At 37.7% G+C, this 23,067-nt stretch overlaps 2 protein-coding genes across 5 annotated transcripts in view; one reads left to right on the top strand and one right to left on the bottom strand.

Annotated features, from left to right (window-relative positions):
- Nucleotides 1-740: 740 nt before the first annotated feature.
- Nucleotides 741-13,894, top strand: LOC135632060 (uncharacterized protein At2g24330-like). The gene is made up of 5 exons (XM_065140398.1): nucleotides 741-1,294; nucleotides 4,598-4,742; nucleotides 11,695-11,804; nucleotides 12,942-13,356; nucleotides 13,463-13,894. The coding sequence occupies exons 1-5, from the start codon at nucleotides 1,016-1,018 to the stop codon at nucleotides 13,681-13,683; spliced, it is 1,170 nt and encodes a 389-aa protein (XP_064996470.1). The 5' UTR covers nucleotides 741-1,015; the 3' UTR covers nucleotides 13,684-13,894.
- Nucleotides 13,895-14,525: 631 nt separating this feature from the next.
- The window catches only part of LOC135631715 (THO complex subunit 1-like), a 31,126-nt gene continuing 22,584 nt past the window's right edge, over nucleotides 14,526-23,067 (bottom strand). For 3 of the 4 annotated variants that reach the window (XM_065139500.1, XM_065139501.1, XM_065139503.1), the window contains 6 exons: nucleotides 17,217-17,283; nucleotides 16,086-16,157; nucleotides 15,872-15,922; nucleotides 15,581-15,640; nucleotides 15,333-15,482; nucleotides 14,526-15,035 (listed from right to left, as the gene is read on the bottom strand). In XM_065139500.1, coding sequence (XP_064995572.1) covers nucleotides 14,748-15,035; nucleotides 15,333-15,482; nucleotides 15,581-15,640; nucleotides 15,872-15,922; nucleotides 16,086-16,157; nucleotides 17,217-17,283 — 688 coding nt within the window. In that variant the 3' untranslated portion in view covers nucleotides 14,526-14,747. The remainder of the gene's footprint in view (nucleotides 15,036-15,332; nucleotides 15,483-15,580; nucleotides 15,641-15,871; nucleotides 15,923-16,085; nucleotides 16,158-17,216; nucleotides 17,284-23,067) is intronic. The other variant, XM_065139504.1, reaches the window with a different exon arrangement.

Genomic DNA, 23,067 nt, shown 5'->3' with positions numbered 1-23,067 from the left:
TGAGATTAATGGAGTAGAGCTTGTAAATTTAAAGCATTTCAAATATCATAATATAATATACTGCCTACCTACCATATTATATTGTACCTTTTTCTTTCTCCTTTCTCTTTCGTTTCTCCTCTAAATGCGATGCTCAGCGGAGTGGCTTCAATCTTAATCCACATCAAATCTTGATTCTGACTTAGTTTTCTTCGTATCCGTTGATCAACAATCAAGCATAAATCAATAAAGACCGCACAAAATTGTAAGAATCATTTCCCAATTTCTTCTTATCCTCCAGAGACGTTGGTTCTAAAAATCTAAAAGATTCTACCCATCTCATCAACATATTTGTAAGAATATTCTTAATGTCTACGTTGCTTTCGAAAGATACCTTCTTTTTATATATCTAAAAGAATAAACAAACATATTATAAATGAATTTCTACATATCTATCCCTGCAAAGTCTGAAGAAAACCTATCTATCTGCCCTTATAAATATCAGATGCATCTCTTCAAACATTAAGAATTACGTATGTGCCCCTCTTTTTAATATTCATTAACAGTTCTACTACTAATTATGTTGACCGATGACGGGTTTGAATCAATTACAGTTTCAACTGACAGTCAGAGATTAATAATAAAAAAAATACATATATATATATATATATATAATATATAATATTACATCAGATATATATCCTTTATATACATTTCACAATCAATCCTTTGCCTTTCCTTCCGACAGTAGAAAGATTAAAGTGCAGCAGGCAATGCGTGATGGGGGCGGAGGCTCGTTGAAAAGAGCAATTCTTTCTTTTGATGTAAAGAATAACCCCATTCCCCAAGCACATCCTATTTAATTCGGTAACCTCGGCCAAGCCAAGCCAAGAACCTACAACTTTCCTCTTCCTCTTCCTCTTCTTTTAGATCCGGTCACTATCATAAGACCGGTATCGATTACCGCTCCGATCTACACCCTCGCCCTCTTCCAATCGTCCCTGCTTCGTTGATCTGCTCTAATTTGCCTGCTTAGATGGCAGCGGACGATGCCAGTTCGGCCGGAGGTGCGGAGAACCTAGCTGCGGGGGCGCCACCACCACCACCTCCTCCTCCTTCTCCTCCCAAGAAGCAGCGGAGGGGGTTCGTGGCGCGGCTGTGGCACGGGATCTTTGCGGGGAGGAACGAGGACTATGAGAAACGGCTTCAGTACTTGTCCAAGGAGGAGGCTACAGTCCATTCGCGGATGAAGCACCGGGCGCAATCATCACGGCGGATCGTCCGCGATCTTATCGTCCTCTCCGTCATCCTCGAGGTGGCTCCTTCTTCTTGCCCATCGTTGAGTTGTTATGAACCTATCTGATGTTTTTTTTAGGAGTGTCTACTTTCGGATCTTGATCGGAATGACTGATTTAGCAGCCTATCGATCTTTAAGGCTTAGCTGATGACTGTTGCAATCCTATCATGGATACTTGGCTGTAGTTAGGGGGCGTTGGTTCATAGATTGGAGTAGGATACGCAGATTAGCTCTTAAATCTTGGTTCTAGAAGCGCCAAAAATTGCACAGTGTGGGTTTTCCCGATGACTAACACGAGGAAGTACCCCCTTTCTGTTCCTCCTATTCAATGAAATGACCGCTAGAATCAAATCAATATATTCCTAGAATTGATGGATTCTTTTTCCGAGTTTATTATTGGAGACACTTGTCCATTTGTTTGACTTTTTAACTAATGTTTTTTGTTTTTAGTCCAAAGTCCAAATTACATGGGTGGGTAATGTCATGATTTGGAACACAGTGTCAGTGAATTACTTCAGGCGATTCAGCGTGTTGCTTCGCTTCAGCCTTTTGGATTGTTTTTAAAATTTCTGCAGAGTTCGTTTCACAAGAATCCTTTGTGACTTGTGTGGGTAGTCTAGGTCTGTTCATGAGATGACATCTTAGTGGGCAACAAAATTGCCTTCCATCCCTTGAGTGTTTGATGTGGTGGACTTGCTGTTCTTACTAAGATATGTTTCCACATTTTGGCAACTTTTTTTTTTTTTGTTTAAAAATGAAGGGAGAACCATATTGAGACCTATACTTCTCAGTATTCAGTCACCGTCCTCTCTTTAAAAGATCAAGGTCATTGCTATTGCTGTTGATTCCAACTAATATATGTATCATTTGGTAATTTCTGTTTGTTAAACTAAACAGACAGATCACGGTAAAGTGCAAGGTGGTGTTAGCCCAGTAAGTGGCAATTGGCATAGGCAGCGCTATTCAAAACCAGTGCAATATTGGCAGACCCTATAAGGATTGACCCTCACGGTGATAGGTTTGGACATAGGCCCACTACAATCTGGTGTGGACCAGCGTGGACTGAAAATCAAATTCTTGATTACTATACTTTCTCAGAAAATGTTTGAGGCCATTGCTAGGATCCAGCTTCGGATAGTGGATCTTTTATTGTAAGCATATTATTTGTATTCTTTTAATCTATAAGCATTGTAAGAGACATTTCATTGACCCCACCAAACTTACATGTTATTGTTTATTCCATTTCTTGGTTTTTTATGCCATTTTAATGCTTGTAGTGGGGCTATAGTAATCTTTCAAATTCTGTCATTCGTTTTTGTTCATTTTTTTATTTCCTATTTGAATCAGTAAATTAATTATAGCAAGCATTTAATATTCCAAGGGATTAATTTTCTTGGTATGTCCTGAGAGTTCTTTTATGAATGCTTTTATATTTCGTAATATATTTTTTTCATTCATACATAAATATCTTGGTTTCTGTTTTGCATTAATACTTGGGAATTATTCATATTAAAGAAACACATAAATGTTCAAATAAATCATATTGGCTGATTTACTGCACAAGTTGCAGTTTTTTGTCTTTTTTCTTATTTCAATCTAATTTCATATTTGATGAAAGCTACATGCTTTAGTTTTTGAGAATTATCTCAATTTCTCCCAGAAATTATAAGAATAGCACACAAAAAAGGTTTGGTAAAATGTATGGAAGCCATGGAGGTAGAAAATTTTGTCGTTAGTGATTCATAATTCTGTCATCAAGTATTGGAAGAAGGCTTTTTGGTTATGTTCATGTTTCTTATCTCTATAAGTAAAAGCCAAAATGTGATGCTGTGAGGTTCACGACAACATGTTGAACCTTTGGAGCGACATAGATTGGATGGAGTGTGGAAAAAGGTTGATTTGAAGATTCATTCTGTTCTTTAAAATTATACAATATTCAAATTATTGTGCCCAAAAATTAGAAATCCTTTCACTTGACAGTCCCATGGATAATGAAAATCATCATTGCAAACAAAACCTTATGGAATGATTGATCATTTTAAGATATTGTCTTGCATTTTTAGCCCCCGTTGATCTCATGTTCTAGTTGCTCCTTTGCATTATGGTCAGGAGGAGTCAGAAAACCCATTTCTTTGTTTACAAGGGTAAGACTATGTCCATTGACCTCCTTAACCCCACATTGCATGGAACCTTGTGCATTGAGCCACCTTAGTGTTAGGTTGCATTTTTCAGTCTCTTGCTTTATTATGATTAAGAAACCTCTCATATTTATAATCTTATATATAGCCAATTAATAATATAATATGACATTTGGCAATTTTATTTTTAAATATGTTATAACTGCAGTTTACACAGTATCAGATTTCATTCTTTTTATTCTTGGGTTCAATTGATGCCCTAGAGATCCTATCTGGAGAATGTCATTCTCAAAAACAAAAAATAAAAAATTTCAATTGGTTAATTAGAAATCATAAGATCAGTTCAAACTTTAAAGTTCCTATGCATTGTATTGTATGTGATGTGCCCCATGTTTTTCTTCACTAGTCCTGATCCAACGATGGAATCTTTATTGTTTAGGAGCATCTTGATCTGAATCCAAGGTGCTTGATCCAGTCTGATAATCAACAGTAACAATGGTGACAGATATGAAGGATAATAGACATTTTAGTTTTAAAGTTTTGATGTGAGGCCTTAGATTCTTGATTGGTGTATTACTGTCTTCTCTAGTCACCAAAATGAATACGAGGAGAATTGACTAAATGTTGCAACAAACAGAAACATGATTTTGAAAATTTGAAAATTCAGAATATGATTCAAATTGTACGTTTTGGTTTAGTTCTGGCATTTTGATGATTGAAATGATATCCACTTTGATCTTTGAGAAATTCATATGTATCTGCTATTGAAGTAATGATAACTATGTTGGAAAAACTATTTATTTTATGTTGTTGAACAATTAACTTTGGTTACATTTAAGAAATTATCATGTGTTATTTAATTTGGATAAAAGTTTATGTTCATAATGTTGGTTGATATTATCATTTTAATCATATTCAATACGACTGAAGGTTTGTTTTAATTTGTTTAATATTGTTTTTTATTATTTTTAATATTTTATATTTTTACTACATATAATTTTGAATTATTTATATAGTTTAAAATATTTTAAATTAAGTATGTGGTCCGACCAGTGACCTAGTGATGGTCGGGTCGCTTTTTGATTCAGTTCTGATAGCTATGATCTAAAGTCTATAATATAAAATTTAATTATGCATTTTGCTAACATATTGTGCTTTTTGTGGTTCATGATATTTCTACTAGGTGGCAGCAGTGGCTTATGCTATCATGACAACCAGATCAGCAGATATGAGCTGGAAGATGAGGGCTATACGAGTTCTTCCTATGTTTGTTTTACCTGGTTTATCTTCTATGATTTATTCAGCACTTGTAAGCTTCATGAGGATGCGTAAATATCTCAATCTCTACACTTGGACCTATTTTGTTTTTAGATCATATATATACATATATATCATGTCTTTTTTATTCCCATAACATCTTCCAGCATTAATATACTTTCATTGGCCCAATTTTAGAGCCTTGCTTACCTCTTATCTTAAGTTTTTAGATGGTTTTCTGTTAATTAAATTGCCATGTATATATATTTTGCACTTAGAAGATTTTGTTACAATGTTATTTTTGTAACATGCAAACATGAAGTGGATATCACTAGAGCAGATTTGTCTAGGATTTTGGATGACTAGGGACATCCTCATCTGATTGTGGTGTTATTTAAAAAATTTACTACTTAGAAGAAAATTAGCAATAATTTTATTGGTGAAACTGGTCATGCATTTTGAAGGACCTCTCAGATTGGTTTGATTTTAAATTACATTTTAAATTCTGTTTATATCATCTTCAATATCATTTTGCAGCACCTTTCATTTTAAAGGGAACATGTATGCGTTGCATCTCATAATATATTTGGTATTCAAACCAATATTTTTAATTTCTGGTATCAGATCCATACTAGTCCTGGCGTAGACTGATACTGGTCCAAACTGTACTGGTAGCTGGTACTGGTACATAACAAGTTTCAGAAAAAAACTGAAAAAATGCTAAAGAAAAAAAAAGTTATTGCCTGTTACAAGTCCTGTACTCGGTGGTACAAGCCTGTATCACGCAATTGGTGCAAGTCTTGTATCCGATGTAATGTCAGGTTACCTTGGTCCAACCACCCATACTAAAATCTTACTGGGGGATATTTGCAAACCTTGATTTAAACTGTAAAGCCAGTTGAATGGTCAACACAAATAACAAGGAGATATGAAACTTAGCATTTGTACTATTCTATCTTGTTTTGTCTCTAATTATGCCACTTATATTTCTTTAAATCCGAAGGAATTCTCTCCTTACAAAATGCATTCACCTTGGTTACCCTTTCCCTAATCAGCAGCCCAATTGGCTATTTGGTTATCTTCTCTATAGCAGTGAGCGCATGAAATTAAACAAATTGCTTAATTATAGCTTCTACATAGCCAATTATATTCTGATCTCCCATAGAGGGAGTTTTGCACTTGCAGCAATCTTTATAATTATCTAAAAGTCAATATCCAACTGCACCCTATAAATACCTTCCTGTCAAGGCAATTTGAATCCTTCCTTAATTGCTAGAGCCTCAGATTGTGAAGGTGAGTAACCTTACATATATTTGTGTGCAGACAATGGACACATACTCGCATCATCTCACAACACAAAGCTTAGTCACCCGTCCTGCAAGAGAACAGAGCCACCAATATTTATCTTGATCACTCCTTTGGATGGTTTTTCCCATTTAAGAGAAATGAGATTCACTATTTAATCCCGTCAAAATTAAATTTTCTAGCAGAATTACTAGTGGCTGCAGTGGATTGAGCCCGGATACCTCTAACATTAGGCCACAACTGAGTAAAAATTTTAGCATTTCTACCTCTTTCCAAATAAACAAAAAGCATATCAGCTATTATAGCCATCAACAGGATTCCTTGCGGCACTCCCCTCCCTTAATCCGGTCAGTATCACAAGACCCCCACAAAATGAAACATGCTACCTTGTTTCCCAGCAACCAACTCCCAAACCTCTGAGAGAAATCACACTAAAAAGAACAGGTGACTCACATGCTCAGAAGCCATCTCACATGTAGGACATCTCAACATTGAAATTCAGCTAGCTAGTCTATAAGTAGTTGAAAGACACTTATGAAGAAGCTTCCAACAAAAAATTTATATTATAAGAGAAATAGGAATTCTCATCGCCTTTCTAACCCTCCCATATGACAGAATCAGGCTTCATATCCCTCAGGTTCATGGAGCCAGATTCAGCAGTAGCTAAGCCTCTTGGATCTAGCTTCCAAATCCATCTGTCCTTACGACATATTGCGATCTCTATTCTACTCAATCTGTTCATAACCTCGAGGTATTTTGAGGCAGATTTAGCCATAGCTAAGCCTCTCTACCGTTTGCAGTAGAGACATTTAAAGCTGACATCACAAGAATGCCACTGGTCTTACCCTCATATAGCATGCGCATAAGAAGGACTGTTTGATCAACACCACCTCCCTCCCTTGGCATGTGTTCCTCACTTGTCTTATTGTCAACCCTGTAACCCATCTTCTTTGACGCTAGCAACATCCCAAAAGAAGCCACAGAGGACTCAGAAGGTTTTTTCCTGCTGCTGAACTCTGCTCCGGGTGCCTAACCATTGATTTGAGTCACCCCTTGCCCACCTCAATCTCCAGTCGAGCCACCTTTTCCAAAGGTGTGGCAGCTCCATCTAGGAGAACCTTAAGGGGACAAACCTCTTTCTTATGACCTTAATTACCACTACTAAAACACACAATATGAATACTTTCATAGTCTAGATTTGGAACACCCCAAAATTAGGTTCACCTATCCAAACCCTTTAGAGAAGCAATTTGTTGGTATCTGTTTCCACATATACCATAATATAGTTTCCCTTTCTAACCTTAGTGACCTGATATCCACCTTAAGCTGTGATCAATGCGACTAATTGGAAGATGCATTCCTGGTTGCAATACTCCATCGGCAAACCTGGAAGTTGAATCCAAATTGGAGCAGTACCAATTTTCTTCATGAATGGCTGAAAATTATGTTTATAGGGTATGAGTTGTAGGACACCTCCCCTAAAATTTGTAAACACCTTAAGAGCATCTGACTCATTCTGAAATTAGAACAAGAAAGAACCAAATTTAATTATAGAAATAGACAGACCAAATATTAGGAAGAAAGTTTCTAACCATAGAGAGGGGAGGGGGTCGGCAGAAAAACTTATCTATGAAGCAAGTAGCCCAAGGGTGCCACTGCTCTAGCTTCAATTCCTCGAACTTGAGGGAGTTCCTAGTTGAAGCTTTTTGGTACTTTTGTTGAAGGGGTTTTTCTACTTCAGCACATTTTTGTAAAAGTATGTTTTGTATTAGCTGCATATGCTAGAAGTTATAAGTGTAGGAAAGGTCAACATCTTGTTATGTGCTTTGATTTAGTTACATCCTCAAGCAAGGAGTAGAATATTTGGGTGTTCTTGTAGTAGTTTTATAGTGGTACATGTTTGAAGGTTAATAAAGGAAATGATTGGTGTTAAAAATGAATTAGGAATAATAAATAAATCTAGAAAATTTGATGAATAGATATATTGTGGCACTGATAGTGCTGTTGATGGTGATGGTGACATCGGTGGCAACAGTGGTGGCAGCCATTGTTGTGATAGTGATGGTCAGAGATGATTATAGTGGTGTCTGTAAAAATTGTGGCAATGCTGATACTGACCATGATGATGGCGGTGTCATTAATGGTCTTAATGGGGTGTAAGGACAATAGTGATGACGACAATGATCGATAACACACATGGTGGTGACTCAGATTAGTAAAGTTGTAGACACAACTAAACTGAAAATTTTTTGAGAAATATTTGGTAGGTCTTCAAATTCTATTCACAATCAGGAAACTGGATATGTAATTTTCTAAGAAGTTTTCAATTTATAATTGTTAAACATGTTTTCATGTGGTTTTCAGCATTCTTAGAAATTTTATTAAAAATGAAAAAAATTTATGAAGCATTGTATATTTTCCTTGGAATCTGGAAAGTTTTCCTGAATTTTTAATTTTTTTTAACAATGTTAACATTGTGAAAGGGAATTCCCATGGAAAATCAATTCTCATGGAATCTTTCTGCAACCATAGTGCACCCTACAGTAGGGCACAACAACATGGATAAGTTCAACATCCATTTAATTGATTAGATATGGATTAAATATCTCTTACAAGTAGAGAACATGTGATAATTTGTCTTGGGAATCACCAATGATATCACACTCTTTTTACTCAAACCTGTATTTTCTTTGAAAGAGAGACATCTATCTATTTATTTGTCAAAAAGGTAGTTTGGTACATTGGCCATGCATTACAAAATCATCTCCCCATGCATGAGGAAAAACTATCAAGGCCACTAAAGTTGCTGAAACAATGTGCCAACTGATTAGAATTCCTGGGTAAGTAACTAAACCAAATCACATTAACTTCATTAGCTAATTCCAGGATATTAGACAGTTGGTTCCAAGGACCGAGTAGCGCTGGAGTTGTTGGGAAAGCTAATGATCTCCTAGTCATTTGTCCAATCCAGAGATGGAATCCTTCTCTTTAGCTCTTTGAAGTCCATGTAGCACCGCATATAATTCAGCATATGATGCATTCATTTTCCTGGATGCACCACATCCAACAACAAAGATGTCCCTTGTGGCTCCATTTTATGATGTAACCTGAGTCTTCAAAACTTGAAGGTGAAAGGAGCTATCATATTCAATCATACAGTGAAAATGATGTCCGATGCTGTTAGTAGAAGGAATATTCATTGGAGCCCCACTAGAAGGGTTGTTGGTCAGATCAAGCACTTTGCACAAAATGGACTAAGGTTTAGTTTGGTAGATATGAAAGTGGGACTTGTTACTGCTCAACCTGAGCATCCAAAGTGAATTAGTAATAATGCATCGAACCATAATAGTTTCTTGTTTCCCCTGGTCAGGCATTTCTTCAAGCTAATCACCATTTAATTAATTGTCAAAGTGTCTGAAACAAGAGTTTACATGTGATTGAATTACATTCCAGTCAGCAGAAGCAAAGGAGCATTTTGGAAAGACATGTGAATTAGAGTCATTGAACATTTTACAGGCAGGACAAGGGTTAACTTGAGAGAGAAATATTCGAGCAAATAGAACAAAACAGAGGAGTCTATTCCAGAGTAATTTCCGTAGGAAAAGTTTCACTTTGGGGGAAACGTTAAGGCTCCACATCATCTTCCAACCAAACCAAGCTTCCTCCCTATTATCAGAAACGTCCTTGAAGATCCCTGCATGAAGTAGAGATAAGCTAGTTTAGCAATTAGGCTTCCAAAAGGAAAACATGTCCAAACTCAAAAGGTCACTATTGGGGTATGAAGAACATAAATATCATATATTTTCTCCTAAAACAAAGGAATGAAAGAGACTGTTAATCACACTATGATTCCTTGAGAGTAGTTCGATCATCAGGGATAATATTGATGTGGTTGGGTCTAACAGATTTGAGCTTGGTCGATGTTTGACTCGAACCCAATGGCTGTATAGGGAGTCGTCTTCCCTAGGGGTTCTTAGGAGAAACCTTAGCAGTACCTTCCTGTATGCTAGGAGCGGTGGTCTCTTTGGCCAAGGAGCACGAGTTCATTCTATGACAGACCATTCCACAAGAAAAGCAGAGGTTGGGGAGGTTTTTGAAAGCCATGGATTAGAAAATCTATAAGGAGCTTACTCTTACCCAAAGTCCTTGAAGGATAGGGTTAGAGAAGGCCATTATAATGTAGACTCTAGTGAATTTAGCTCTCGTACTTGTGAGCATAATACTATCTATTTTTAGGGGTTTTTCTAGATGGGAGGCTATCTGTTGCATCAGTTCAAGGGAAAGGCCTAGAAATAAAATTCATGTAGGTGCTGAGACAACCTTCTCTCAAAGAAATTAGAAGTTCTCTGCAGCAAAAGAGTGAGGGCTCTTCCTTTGACAAACCAAGGGCCTCTTGTGAGGACCCTTAACATTTCTTCTTTGGTGGAGAAACAGAAACAAAAAAAAGAACTATTTGCAAGATCTATGATGATTATCTTCGATTGAAAGCCCCCAAAGATAGGTTTGGTTGTATATCTTTTTGATATATATAAGATAGGTACAATATTCTCTCAATTAAAATTGAAGCAATTTGATGTCTGATCCAGGCCCATATGACACGATCGACTGATTGAAGAGACAAACAATAGAGGTTGGAGATAGCTAAATAAATGGCTAAGGATTCCCCTTCAGATTATGTGAGAATTACCCAACTTAAGCTATGAGGATGAATGAAATTTCTTTTTTTATAAGGAAGAACAAAATAATGACTCAAATCATAGTCTAATTCATTATTTTATGTTTACTAATTGACATTATGTATAGCTCAAGCCATTCAAGGAGAAAAACCTCCAAGAAATAGAATTTCCCAAAGAGTGGTTAACGTATGATATTCATATAAAGATTCTATTTTCTTTTTTTTTGAAACCTCGGCGAAGATTAGTTTGGGAAGGAGAGGGTGAAGAGCAAGAAGAGGAGGTTATTGAGGATTTGGACCAGTATTGGTGGGGTTGGGGGGTTCACTGGGAGTAGGGAGTGGGGAGGGAGAAGGAGATGAAGCATCGGGGGAAGGAGAGGAGGAAGAGGCCATCGCGATCGGAAAAAAGTCAAACCTGTACTTTTTTGTTATATCCTCTAAATAATACATCATAAATAGACTTGCACTCATATAGATATCACCAACCCCTTATGAAAAGATGATATATTTAGATGGAAAATATGGATCTTACCAATATAACTGAAAGTTTCTAACAGCAAGAACCACAACCTGGAGGAAAGAATACATTCCCGACAAAGATTACTTTTCCCATATTTTGAAGTCCTCAATATAAACTTATAATCTCTACTTGTTTATACTGATCTATGTTTATAAAGAGTACACACACATGCACTATATATATATATATATATATATAGTCAGTCCATGTGGATGTAAGCTAGTTACTTCTAATGAAGGTTTCAAGTACATGTTACATCCTACATAGTCACATGTGTTTCTGCCAAAGTGGTTATTGAATTAGTAACATATTTAATGTGTTCCATTTCCTATAAAATTTACGTTGACATCTTTTGGCTTTTGTTGGAAAGTTAACATCTTTTGTTTGGTTCATGATTCACCTCAGCAGTAGTTTCTTTATTGTGTTGTATGTGGATTTTCTCAGGTTATTTACATTTGTTTGATCATTGTTTTTCCTATATGCCATTGTGCACTTCAACTAACTCCAAAATTGCTATATGTAGTTGATCACAAGGACCAGAAGACACTTGAAAGGCTGCGAGCTGAGAGGAAAGCGAAGATCGATGAGCTTAAAGAGAGAACAAACTATTACACCACACAACAACTAATTCAGGTGATTAGCTAATAATAGTCAGATACAGTGATTTTAAAAGCGCTATGCGTCAAAAGGCGCTAAGGTCCAAAAATGCCCGAGGCGCTAGGCGCTCGCTCGAGCGAAGCGAGGGGCTAAAATATAAAAATATATAATATAATTAATAAATATAATTATTTAAAATTTTAAATAAAAATATGCTATTAAATTAAGAAAATCTATTATTAATCTATTAACTGTATTAAAAATTAATAATTTCAAATAAACCTAACAATATTAACAGTATACTGTTGTATACTATTAACAGCATACAGTATACTGTTAACAGTATACAGAAGGAGAAGGAAGAGTGTAAGGGGGTGCTGACTGAGAAAAGAGGAAGCGACAGCGGCAGCCGGAGCGGGAGTGTAAGGAGGCAGCGGCAGTGGGAGCGGGAATGTAAGGGGCCAGCGGGAGTGGGAGTGTAAGGAGGCAGCGAGAGCGGGAGCAGGAGCGGCGAGCAGCGGCAGCGGTTGCGAGCAGCGACAGCGGCAAGTAGCGAGCGCGGGAGTGAAAGCGGCAACGAGTAGGGTTAGCCGGTTAGGGTTGGGCAATGACAACTGATATCGATTTTAATTTGTTCGATTGAACCAACTAACCACCGGAGACCGAACCAGACCTAAAATCTTGGTTCAGTCGCCTGGTTTAACACAGGCGCTTGCCCGAAGCGCCCAGCGCCTGGGCTCGGGCAAGCGCCTAGGCGGTGCCTCTTTGAAGCGCGTCGCCTGGAAGTTTAGTGAGGCGCTCGGGCCTCGCCTCGCCTCGCCCGAGCGCCTAGGCGAGCGCCCAAGCGCCTTTTTAAATCACTGGACAGATAATGTTTCTGTTAGATACTATGATACTACATGTGCATGTTATTACACACACACACATATATAGAAGGTTTTGCAAATCTGACCGGAGCCTGAACATCTCAGATGTACATCTTACACCTGTGTACATATATATTCCAAACTTCCACCCTGTTGGTTCTTGGACTATAGGGAATAAAAACCTTGAAAATCCATGGTAGAAATAAACATGGTGCAATTCAATCTCAAATCCTCAATAGTATTATGCTTCTTTTATTTGGTTTTCTTTTTAGTCGTGTTAAATTAAATTCTGGCCTTTCATCTCCAGAAATATGACCTTGATCCTGCTGCAAAGGCTGCAGCAGCAACAGTTCTGGCATCTAAGTTGGGGGCTGACTCTGGTCTGAAAGTTTATGTTGGAGATGAACCAAATACAAGTACAGTGGCAAAAGGCAGTGATGCTGACCCTGTCATAACCACTGGGCTGAGGAACAGGAAACAATCACATGCAAGAAGCAATAGCACTGGGAGCACTATTGTATCTCAAATGGTCAACGAAACTTCGGACGAGCTTGGGGTCGATGACCAAGAAATTTCCGCTCAGACTCAGAAGGTTGTTGAACACTACAAAGCCTCTGGTGCTAGTGATGGTGGTTGGATTGCTCGTATAGCTGCATTGCTTGTGGGTGAGGATCCATCGCAGAGCTATGCACTCATATGTGGCAACTGCCATATGCATAATGGTTCGTGGAATGGACATTCATGTTCCCTTTTTTATATAAGTAGCAACAAATCGCTTGGTGCTATATCTATAGAAAGCAAACTAGTCAACTGACTTTGTTTTTACAGGACTGGCAAGGAAAGAAGATTATCCTTGCATATCTTACTACTGTCCTCATTGTCGTGCGTTGAATACATCTCAGCAATCAGGAGAGCCTGATTCAGGTTCCAGTTCAGGCAGGGGCATTTCATATGCTTCGGTTGATGCCAAATATGATAACAATGCAGAAGTTCCTAAGTTGCCAACTGGTGAAAAGGATGATAAAGAAGATGCCCTAGAGGTTAGTTGATGATTATGGAATTACAGATTCTTGTTGTGCTTTCTTCTTCTTTGTTCTATTGATTGTGGCACTTGTGTTTGGAATAGTAGAAGTTCTCTCTCTCTCTCTCTGTAACATAATGACACCACATAATTGCATGTTTTAGTGGTTGTTTTTGTTGTCAAGTCATCCTCAACATATCAAGTTTGGGAACTTAAAAAGAGCCTTTCAGCTTGTGGGATCCTCGAGTCACTTACAAGTGTTGCTTGAATCAGATTCTGCTTCGAGACATTTTTGTTATGAAATGAAGAATTAGTCAAACTAAGGATTCTGATTTGAAATAATAATAGGTAGGACTTGAATGATCGCTCGACGATTTCCTACATCCGCAAAGGACCCAAGGTTACATGTGGATGATCTCGAGGCCCTGTAGGCGCATTTCACAATGGACAATACTAGCTGATTTCATTTCGAAGACGAAGTGTCTTTAATAATATGATCAACGGTTAAATAGATGAACCAGGTAAGAAGGTAACCGTGTTATTTTTGAAGAGCAGCAGCGAGCTGCACTTGTATCCCTTCTTATACGGGACATGGGATTTTGTGTTTGCCGTGTTGCCTCGGGAAGGAAGCCACAACTGGTAGCTGGAGAATTTGATGGGCGTTGTTACTGCGGGCTCAGGGATCCGCTCATATCACAACCCATCTGATAATAAGCATCTCTAACGATCGTACAACATGGTTACTATTAAATTCCCTCTCGTATCAGTTGTCCTAACCTACCCTTATTATGTATGACATATAACGTTACATACTCTCCAAAATTTTCCGATGATATATTCTATAACGTGAGTCGATCATGACACATGGAATGTCTTAAAAGGCCTCAATTGAGAGTGTTTATAGACAGAAAAAACATCTGGTTCTTGCTCCCGGTTAGCAATATACAACTCATTAAGATTTGAAGAAAATGAGAGCTCTATATAACAGTGCAGTTTCATCTTTTCTGGGATTCTATTGCTGTCTCGATCAGCAGCTGAGAGAGGCAGAAAGCTGCTACAACTCACCTTTCCTGATTTGCAGAGACTAAGAAATCAGTTTTCTTTGCGAGTGCTACGTGTATCTCTGCTTGTTGGGTTGCCATCTTCCTTTGGACTTGTTTCATCATGAACTGCAGCCTCAACCTCCATTTTGACATCATTTTTAGCATCCCCTTCGGCTTCACCTTCAGCTTCAGATTGGCCAGCCTCATGGCCAGAGTCCATATCAGGGCTCTGCTTCTGAACTTCTCCAGCTGTAGCATCAGAGTCCATAGGAGCCACTCCATCTTCAAGCTCAGCTCCACTACCAACACCATCAGTCTCAACTGCAGCTGATGCTACCTAAACATAGAAAATTAGTTTACATCTTCAGCGCCTCTTGCTATAAAGAATGAGTTTGAGATATTCTGAAGAAAGGATGTTAGAGTCGATCATTCCAAACTCAAAATGCATCTGTACAATCAGTGTTGATGTTGGTTCTGAGTTAATGGTTTGTAGTATAGCAAAAGAAAAAGGGCAAACCACTTCAACAACGTCCAAGCAGTTAAAGATTTTGAAATTCTTCAGAATATAGATTATCCGAGAATAAAATCGAGGTGCGTGGTGTTTAACATAGGTTATCAAAGGATTTGCAACTACCTGACTATCTTCGGGCTGCGCTGCGGCACCTTTTGCTTCTTCCTTTTTAGCTCGTTTTGTCTTGTCACCAGGTTTTGTATGAAACTTGGACCGAACCTCCGGTGGTAGAAGTTCTGGTGGTACAACTCCTTCAATGCCATGATCAGTAAACTATATCAAACAAATAATTGCAATTGTATCCAGTTAAAGAACAGATAATTGTGATCCTCTTGTAGATATTCATATGTTCTTTAGAAAGTGAACCGTACTCGAGAAAATCCTTCCAAGTCCTGTCGAGCTGAAAATCGTAGGCCTTTCCAACAGTAAACCTGGCATATCAAAACCATAAATAGCAGATAACTTTTGGATCATAATGAATTTTTCATCTCAACAGAAAATTTAAGCTAGTAAGGTTCCTCAACAAATAATTAACTCGAAAATGAGACATTCGTTTCAATAACTACTGTATTGTATTGTCCACTAACACTCCAAGATGCATTATCATTCTGTGGCAGTTAAATAGTCAAAACCAAAAAATATCACCAAAACCTGTGACTTACACGATTGTTTTTATGATGATATTCAGCTTCAATTCCAGCAGAAACATCCATCTGCAATAGTCGAAGACACGTTACGTGCTTAAGACATCCAATAAAAGGATCCAACAGTGTATAGAGAGGAAAATAATTTCACTACTCAGACAATACTATTTTAAACCTTGCCTGTTTAAGTTGAACATAAATAACTACCGAAAATAGGTGATAAAATGCTTACATCCTCTCCAAGAGGTTTCCAATACTCGGTGACTGAGGGCATTCGAACACGCTGAGGGTCAGTCAAAGCATTCTGAATTTGGAAGACAACAAAATTAGAACAGGCAATAGAAATCTAATAGTGAAGTTGTTAAGTTAAGCAATGTGATACAAAACCATCATGTACACACATGTATGCAAACTAGTCTTATCAAAGACTAGTAGGCAATTTATAAGGAAAAGTTTGACAGTAAGTTTAGGTACTTTATTAACCGGAAATCAGGGAAGGGCATGACTTGGTCAAGGCTAGGTCTTTCACCCTTATGACCCCTGCTTGCCTATAGCCTCTGGATGATCTGAAAGGCCCATAATGATCTATGCTTCAACAATGTGAGGACAAGTCCCTTGATTATTTCCTATAATGTGGTGGGGTTGGTGATTCACTGCAACCCCCTTTCTGAATATGAGGGAACCCAAAATGAGATATATGTAACAATCTAGTGCATTGGATTAAACCTAGTTTAAACTTAATACAGATCGTGCCTACAGTGTCCAGTCTAAGGAGGGAGGAGCCAGTTTTCCTGATTTGCTCAAGTGAAGGGAGCTGTAGGATCACAGGCTGCAAATTCATATATGGAGGTAGCAGATACAATGAAGGCCATTCAAGAAGGTGACCTCATCGCAATGCAAGAAGGAACCTAGAAACTGAAAATTGAAGCAGCTGATGCTGAGCTGGTTAAAATTTTGGATGAGGGATCTCCCTGCTTACAAAAACCTCCATGCATACAGAGAAGCTAATTGTTGTGCTCATTGGTTAGCTTCCCATGCTAAATCCTCTAAAATTTCTCAACTCTAGAGGCACCATTGACAGTTGATGTAATATAATTTTTTTTTTTTGGAAAAAAAAGTGAACTTGGATAGAGGAGGTCAGAACAAGGATTGAGGTGCTATACACATCAATTTCTGCTTCATTAAACAACAGCTGTAACTCTCCTAGTTATGCAATTAAACCTAGGGAAAAAGAAGCACGAAACGACCATGATCTGAACATGTGAATAGAAGAGCAACAGCAAACTTATTCCAGAATATCCACAAATATTCAATATTTATTAAAATTAAGAATACGAATAACAAAATAATGATCATTACGTACAGGATTTTGTTCTGCCCATTTCCATAGTTGAGATAGCTCTTTGTTTCCTAGCCTCCACCTTGGTTTGCTATAATAGTGAAGTGGATGGCATTAATCAGTTCGGTTAAACAAAAAAACCTTTTACGCATAAGTAGCTTGGTTCTAATTGGAAGACTTGAGAACAATCCAAAATGTCCTACAGATCTTTCTCTGTTGTGTTAACAATTTCATTCAAGACTACCTGCAGAACTTTGACTAGCATTGCTCATTATAGAAAACAAAAACACTCTTAACATCCGTGTAGGTACTAAAAACGAAAATTATTACAAAATATTCTGAAAACCTTCAGCAAGATAAATAAGTAAGCAATTTGTAGCAAATAATTTGGTCATGGTGAAGCACTTCTGTGATGAATGGGCAAAATATTGCATGATAAGACCAAAATGCCAAGTGAAAAATTCAAATTACTCCAATAAGAAGCTAAAAGGTAAAATGGCTTAAGCTGATTAAAGAAAGGTTATTTGCTTATCACAGTGCAGAAGAGCAGATGAATTGTACCCTTACCCAGTAATCAGTCAATTGTAATTATCTAAGTAGACATGCAAAAAGACAAATAGCAAAGTGATCAAGAGGATAGGCTGTCTCCCACAGCACACTGTATCCACAGGGAGGTAAATCTATATAATCAGTGTCTAAAGAGTTTGGGAAGTGAAGACCCACTCTTGTTAGTGATTATCATGCAAGAAAATATACATGCATGGATTAAGTGCCAATCGCCACTGCCATAACATGACACATATAATATTGACACAAACCCATGCTGGCCAAAAAGAGTATCTTGCATACAGATGGGTACAGCACAAGTACATGACAACCACTTGCAGGCACCAAGCTTGCTATATAATGAGCTTGACAGTGACTTGAAATGTGCAGGGGCATAGCACATGATAGTTTGATCCTTTCTAGAGTTTGTATGCGAAACATAAATTTAGTGATATGCTTAAGAAGGGATGATCGGTTAACTACAAACTTATATAGGGAAGACTCATATTACTTCTGAAGGAACAACTTATAAACTGCTCCTACTAGGAAAGATCAATATTGGAACACTAGGTACAAAGGAAAAAATATCACTCAGACAGTCCAGACCAACCAGAACAGGTTGCAGACCGAGCAATTTAGGGTTCCCTAACCCTGCTGAATGAGATTACTGCCTGGTTTTAATACTTATACTTGGAAACATTGGGTTGTAAGCCTACCACCAAATACCATGTCATTTCTTTATCTTTTTTATGAATGCCTCCCTCTTTTTTAAAATTTTAACTCCCATGTCATGTGTTCTCCCTTTCTTTCTCTTTTTATCTATCCCACTGCCTCTTCGTCCTCATCCCTGACACCTTGCTGTTGCTACTGCTGCCTCCTAGTTCTTCTCCTCCTCTTTCTTTGCCTTCTCTTCTCCTTGCCTCATCTTCATCCTCCTCTCCTCGTGGTATAAGCCAGAGACCAGTATAGGTCTCAAATTGAGACATGTAACCTTGTGATGTATTAGCCGTCACCATAGGGTACACCTCGGCAAGGATGTCGTATCATGTACCAAACCAATACCGATCATAGATAGGTACATAACGGTCGGTACTAGTGTATCAACACATTTAGATATAAATGTTTCGAAGATGAAGGAGAAGAGGAAGGCACAATGGAGGAGAAAAGAGAGAGAAAAAGAAAGGAGAAGGAAGAACTACGAAGAGGAGCAATGGAGGAAGAAGAGGAACAAGTGGAAGCGGTGGAGGAAGGAAGGAAGACGGAGGAAGGAGGGTAAGTGGTGGAGGCTGACACGGGAGTGTCTAATTTGCTACAATTTGCTCATATGGATCTTGTTAATGCTATGGTATATTTTTTAGCCCACAATGTTGCCTCATAGTTTTCAACTCAGCTCACTCAATTATGACAGTTCATGAGCATATTCCCTACACAAAGCTAAAGTTGTTTCAATATGTTTTTCTTCATGGCTAAGGAAAACATTAAAGGAATTAGTTACCAATTATAAGACACTTAATCTCGTAATTCCCTATGCATGAAGGGTTGTTTCATGCACTAGTACTTATTTTGGTGTTCTAGGGTTAGAGAGGGTTTAGAAACTGATGATATTTTGGCAGAAGCTCTCTTGGAGTGCTCCCTTAAAACTCTGTATCTCTTGAATGCTTCCTTGAGTGGTGAGTCTTTTATTTTTCAATTATGTATCCTTGTTTAATTTCCTTGGGATGGTGAACTTTCTGTATCCCTTTGTGATTTTAAACTTGGTGGTGAGCTGTTTTTTCGATCTTATTGAAGTATTATCATGAGTTCATTCCTTTTCTATCTGAAAAACTTATTCTAGCAAATACAACTGTACTATCAATTTTTTTCTGTCAAAATCTATTCTGCATCACCCCTGGTATCAGTTTGGTATCAGAGTTAAAGGCTAGAGATCATAGCAAGGCGGAATGGAAAAGATATAGTTGATGAATCTACAAGAAAAAAATGAAATAATTGAATAACTTCGAAGTAGAAACAACCAGCATGAAAATGATGTCTACGAGTTTATTTCTGATGATGATACACCTCCTCTTCCAAGGGAGTCGAGAAGATTTCGAACAAGACATGGAGTCCAAGACAAGTGGCAGAATAAATAGAACCCAAGATTGGAGATTCTAAAGTTTGAAGGTAAAATAAATGTTGATGACTTTATCGATTGACTTAATATAGCAAAAAGAATTTTTGATTTTCATGAACCACCAGAACAAAAGAAAGTAAAACTTGTGGTACTCAAACTCAGACGGAATGCATCTTTTTGGTGGGAAAATCTAAAGAAACAAAGAAAATGTGAGGGGAAGAGTAAGATCGTGACATGAGAAAAAATGAAAAGGGAGCTAAAGAGAAAGTATTTACCTCAATTATAGGCAAGAGATCCTTCTCAAAATCCATGATTTCAAGCAAAAAGATCTTAGTGTGGAGGAGTACACAGCAGAATTCGATAATCTCATGTTAAAAGGAGAGCTTGTGGAACCGGAAAAACAAACCATTGCAAGATACTTAGGAGGTCTAAAATATGATATTGCTAAAGTGGTTCAACTGCAACCATATTGGTCTTTAAAGAATGTGAGCAAGTTGGCTTTAAAAGTTGAAAAGCAACAGAAGTTTGAAAAGAGTTCTCGGTATGGGTCAAAAGAAGGCTATATGAAAGGAGGAAATTCCAAGCCTACTGTCCAGAGCAAGGTATCAAAGATGCAAGACAAGGATGAAGGACTTGCTGGCAGCAAACAAACACATAATTCTTCTACGCCAAGTGGTCGAAAATGTTTTAAATGTAATGGTTTTGAGCATATTGCTTCAGATTGTCCAAATAGGAGGATTATAACTTTGGTTGAAGATCATAGTGATGGAGGAGAAGATGAAGCCGACGACAAACCAAAATATAATGATGATGAGGAAGAGGTTACTTATGCTGATCATGGTTTGTCTATTGTACTGCAACGTAGCTTACAAGTGTCCTATGTGGCCGAGGATGAAAGTTGGGTGAGAAAGAACGTATTTCACACTAAATGCACTTCTCTTAGCAAAGTGTGCTTAGTTATCATCGATAGTGACAGCTTTTAGAATGTGGTATCTTTGGAGGTGGTGCAGAAGCTAAAGTTGGACACGATCCCTCATCCATATCCTTACCAATTATGTTGGCTCCAAAAAGAAAATGACATCAAGGTAACTAAAAGATGTTTAGTTTCGTTTTCTATTGCAAGTATTATAAAGATGAAGTATGGTGTGATGTTGCTCCTATGGATGCTTGTCATTTGTTGTTGGGAAGACCTTGGAATTATGATAGAAGGGTGTTGTATGATGGTTACAAACATACTTATTTTTTTAAGGTGAATGAAAAGATGATTATTTTGGCTCCTTTACAACCTTCTGAAATCAGTGCACCAAAGAAGGAGGTTAGCACTTTTATATCTTATGGTGAATGCAAGGGTGAATTAGACAAGGGTGGTCACTTTATGGCTCTAGTAGTAGTAGAGGCAAATGAACAACACAAGGAGACACCAGCAGTCATGAAACCAATCCTGGAGGAGTTTCAAAATATTGTACCGAAAGAGATTTCACATGGCCTTCCACCTTTGAGAGACATCCAACATCATATTGATCTTATTCCATGGGCTATTCTACCTAATAAGGCAGCATACAGAATGAGTCCCAAGGAGCATAAAGAACTTCAAAGGCAAATGGATGAGTTGGTGAATAGGAGGTTAATTCGGGAGAACATGAGTCCTTGTGTAGTTCCAACCTTATTGGTGCCTAAGAAGGATGGTTCTTGGAGAATGTATGGACAGCCGCACCATCAACAAAATCACAATAGATTATCGTTTTCCTATTCCAAGGTTAGATGATTTGCTTGATCAATTGTATGGTGCTTCTATTTTCTCAAATTGATTTGAAGAGTGGCTATCACCAAATAAGAATAAGGCTTGGAGATGAGTGGAAAACAACATTTAAAACTAGAGAAGGCTTATATGAATGGCTGGTTATGTCATTTGGGCTATCTAATGCTCCTAGCACTTTTATGAGATTTATGAATCATATACTTAAGCCATGCATTGGAACTTTTGTTATGGTTTACTTTGATGATATATTGGTGTACAGCAAGAGTTCAGAGGACCATATGAATCATCTTAAGGAGATCTTTTTTATTTTGAGAAAGTAAAAGCTTTATGCTAATCTAAAGAAGTGTGACTTTTTTACTCACAGTGTGATATTTTTGGGGTATGTTGTTTCAAAAAATGGAATCATGACGGATCAAAACAAGGTAGAAGCTATTCTCAATTAGCCAACACCTGCTTCATTGGTGAGGAGTTTTCATGGCTTAACTTCCTTTTACATAAGATTCATCAAGGGTTTCAACTCTATTGTCGCTCCAATAACCGAATGCCTGAAATGTGATAAATTAAAATGGACTAGTGAGGCTAATGATACTTTTGAACTATTAAAAGGAAAGGTGACCAAAGCTCCTATCTTAGTACTACCTAATTTTGACAAGGTGTTTGAAGTTGAATGTGATGCATCTAATGTGGGAATTGATGTTGTTTTGAGTCAAGACGGAAAGCCTATTGCCTTTTTTAGTAAGAAGCTGAATGATACGATAAGGAAATATTCTACCTATGACAAGGAGTTTTATGCCATTTATCGAGCTTTATCTTATTAGAGTCGGTATCTTCTTGCAAAGTCATTTGTCCTATATTCTGATCATGAGGCTTTAAAGTTCATTAATCAGCAGCACGAGCTAAACAAGAGGCATGCAGCTTGGGTGGAGTTCTTGCAATCTAATAACTTTACAATCAAACACAGATCTGGTGTTCAAAATGTAGTTGCTGACGCATTGAGCAAAAAGCATTCTTTATTATCAGCAATGGAAGTCAAAGTGGTTGGATTTGAGACATTCAAAGATCTATATGAGAATGATGTAGATTTCGACTCAATATGGCGGAATTGTAAATCAGGTTCCTTTCAACAATTTTCTATCTTTTATGGTTTTCTTTTTCGAGCTAATGCCTTGTGTGTTCCATCTTGTTTTTTGAGACAAGTAATTCTAGCCGAAGCTCATGGTGGTGTTTTGGGAGGACATTTCGGTAGGGACAAAACTCTAGTTCTTGTTCAATCAAATTTTCATTGGCCTAAAATATTCAAAGATATGGAGAGACATGTGAAGCAATGTCGAGTGTCATTTGGTACAAACAAGAAGTCAATATTCTGGTTTGTACACTCCATTGCCAATGCCAAATGCTCCATGGGAGGAAGTGAGTCTTGATTTCGTTTTGGGACTGCCAAGAACTCAAAGGAATACGGA

Source organism: Musa acuminata, chromosome BXJ3-2 (genome assembly GCF_036884655.1).
Source record: "Musa acuminata AAA Group cultivar baxijiao chromosome BXJ3-2, Cavendish_Baxijiao_AAA, whole genome shotgun sequence".
Taxonomy (NCBI): Eukaryota; Viridiplantae; Streptophyta; class Magnoliopsida; order Zingiberales; family Musaceae; genus Musa; species Musa acuminata.
The sequence above is the reverse complement of the archived record's forward strand: the minus strand, read 5'-3'. Positions and strand labels throughout refer to the sequence as shown.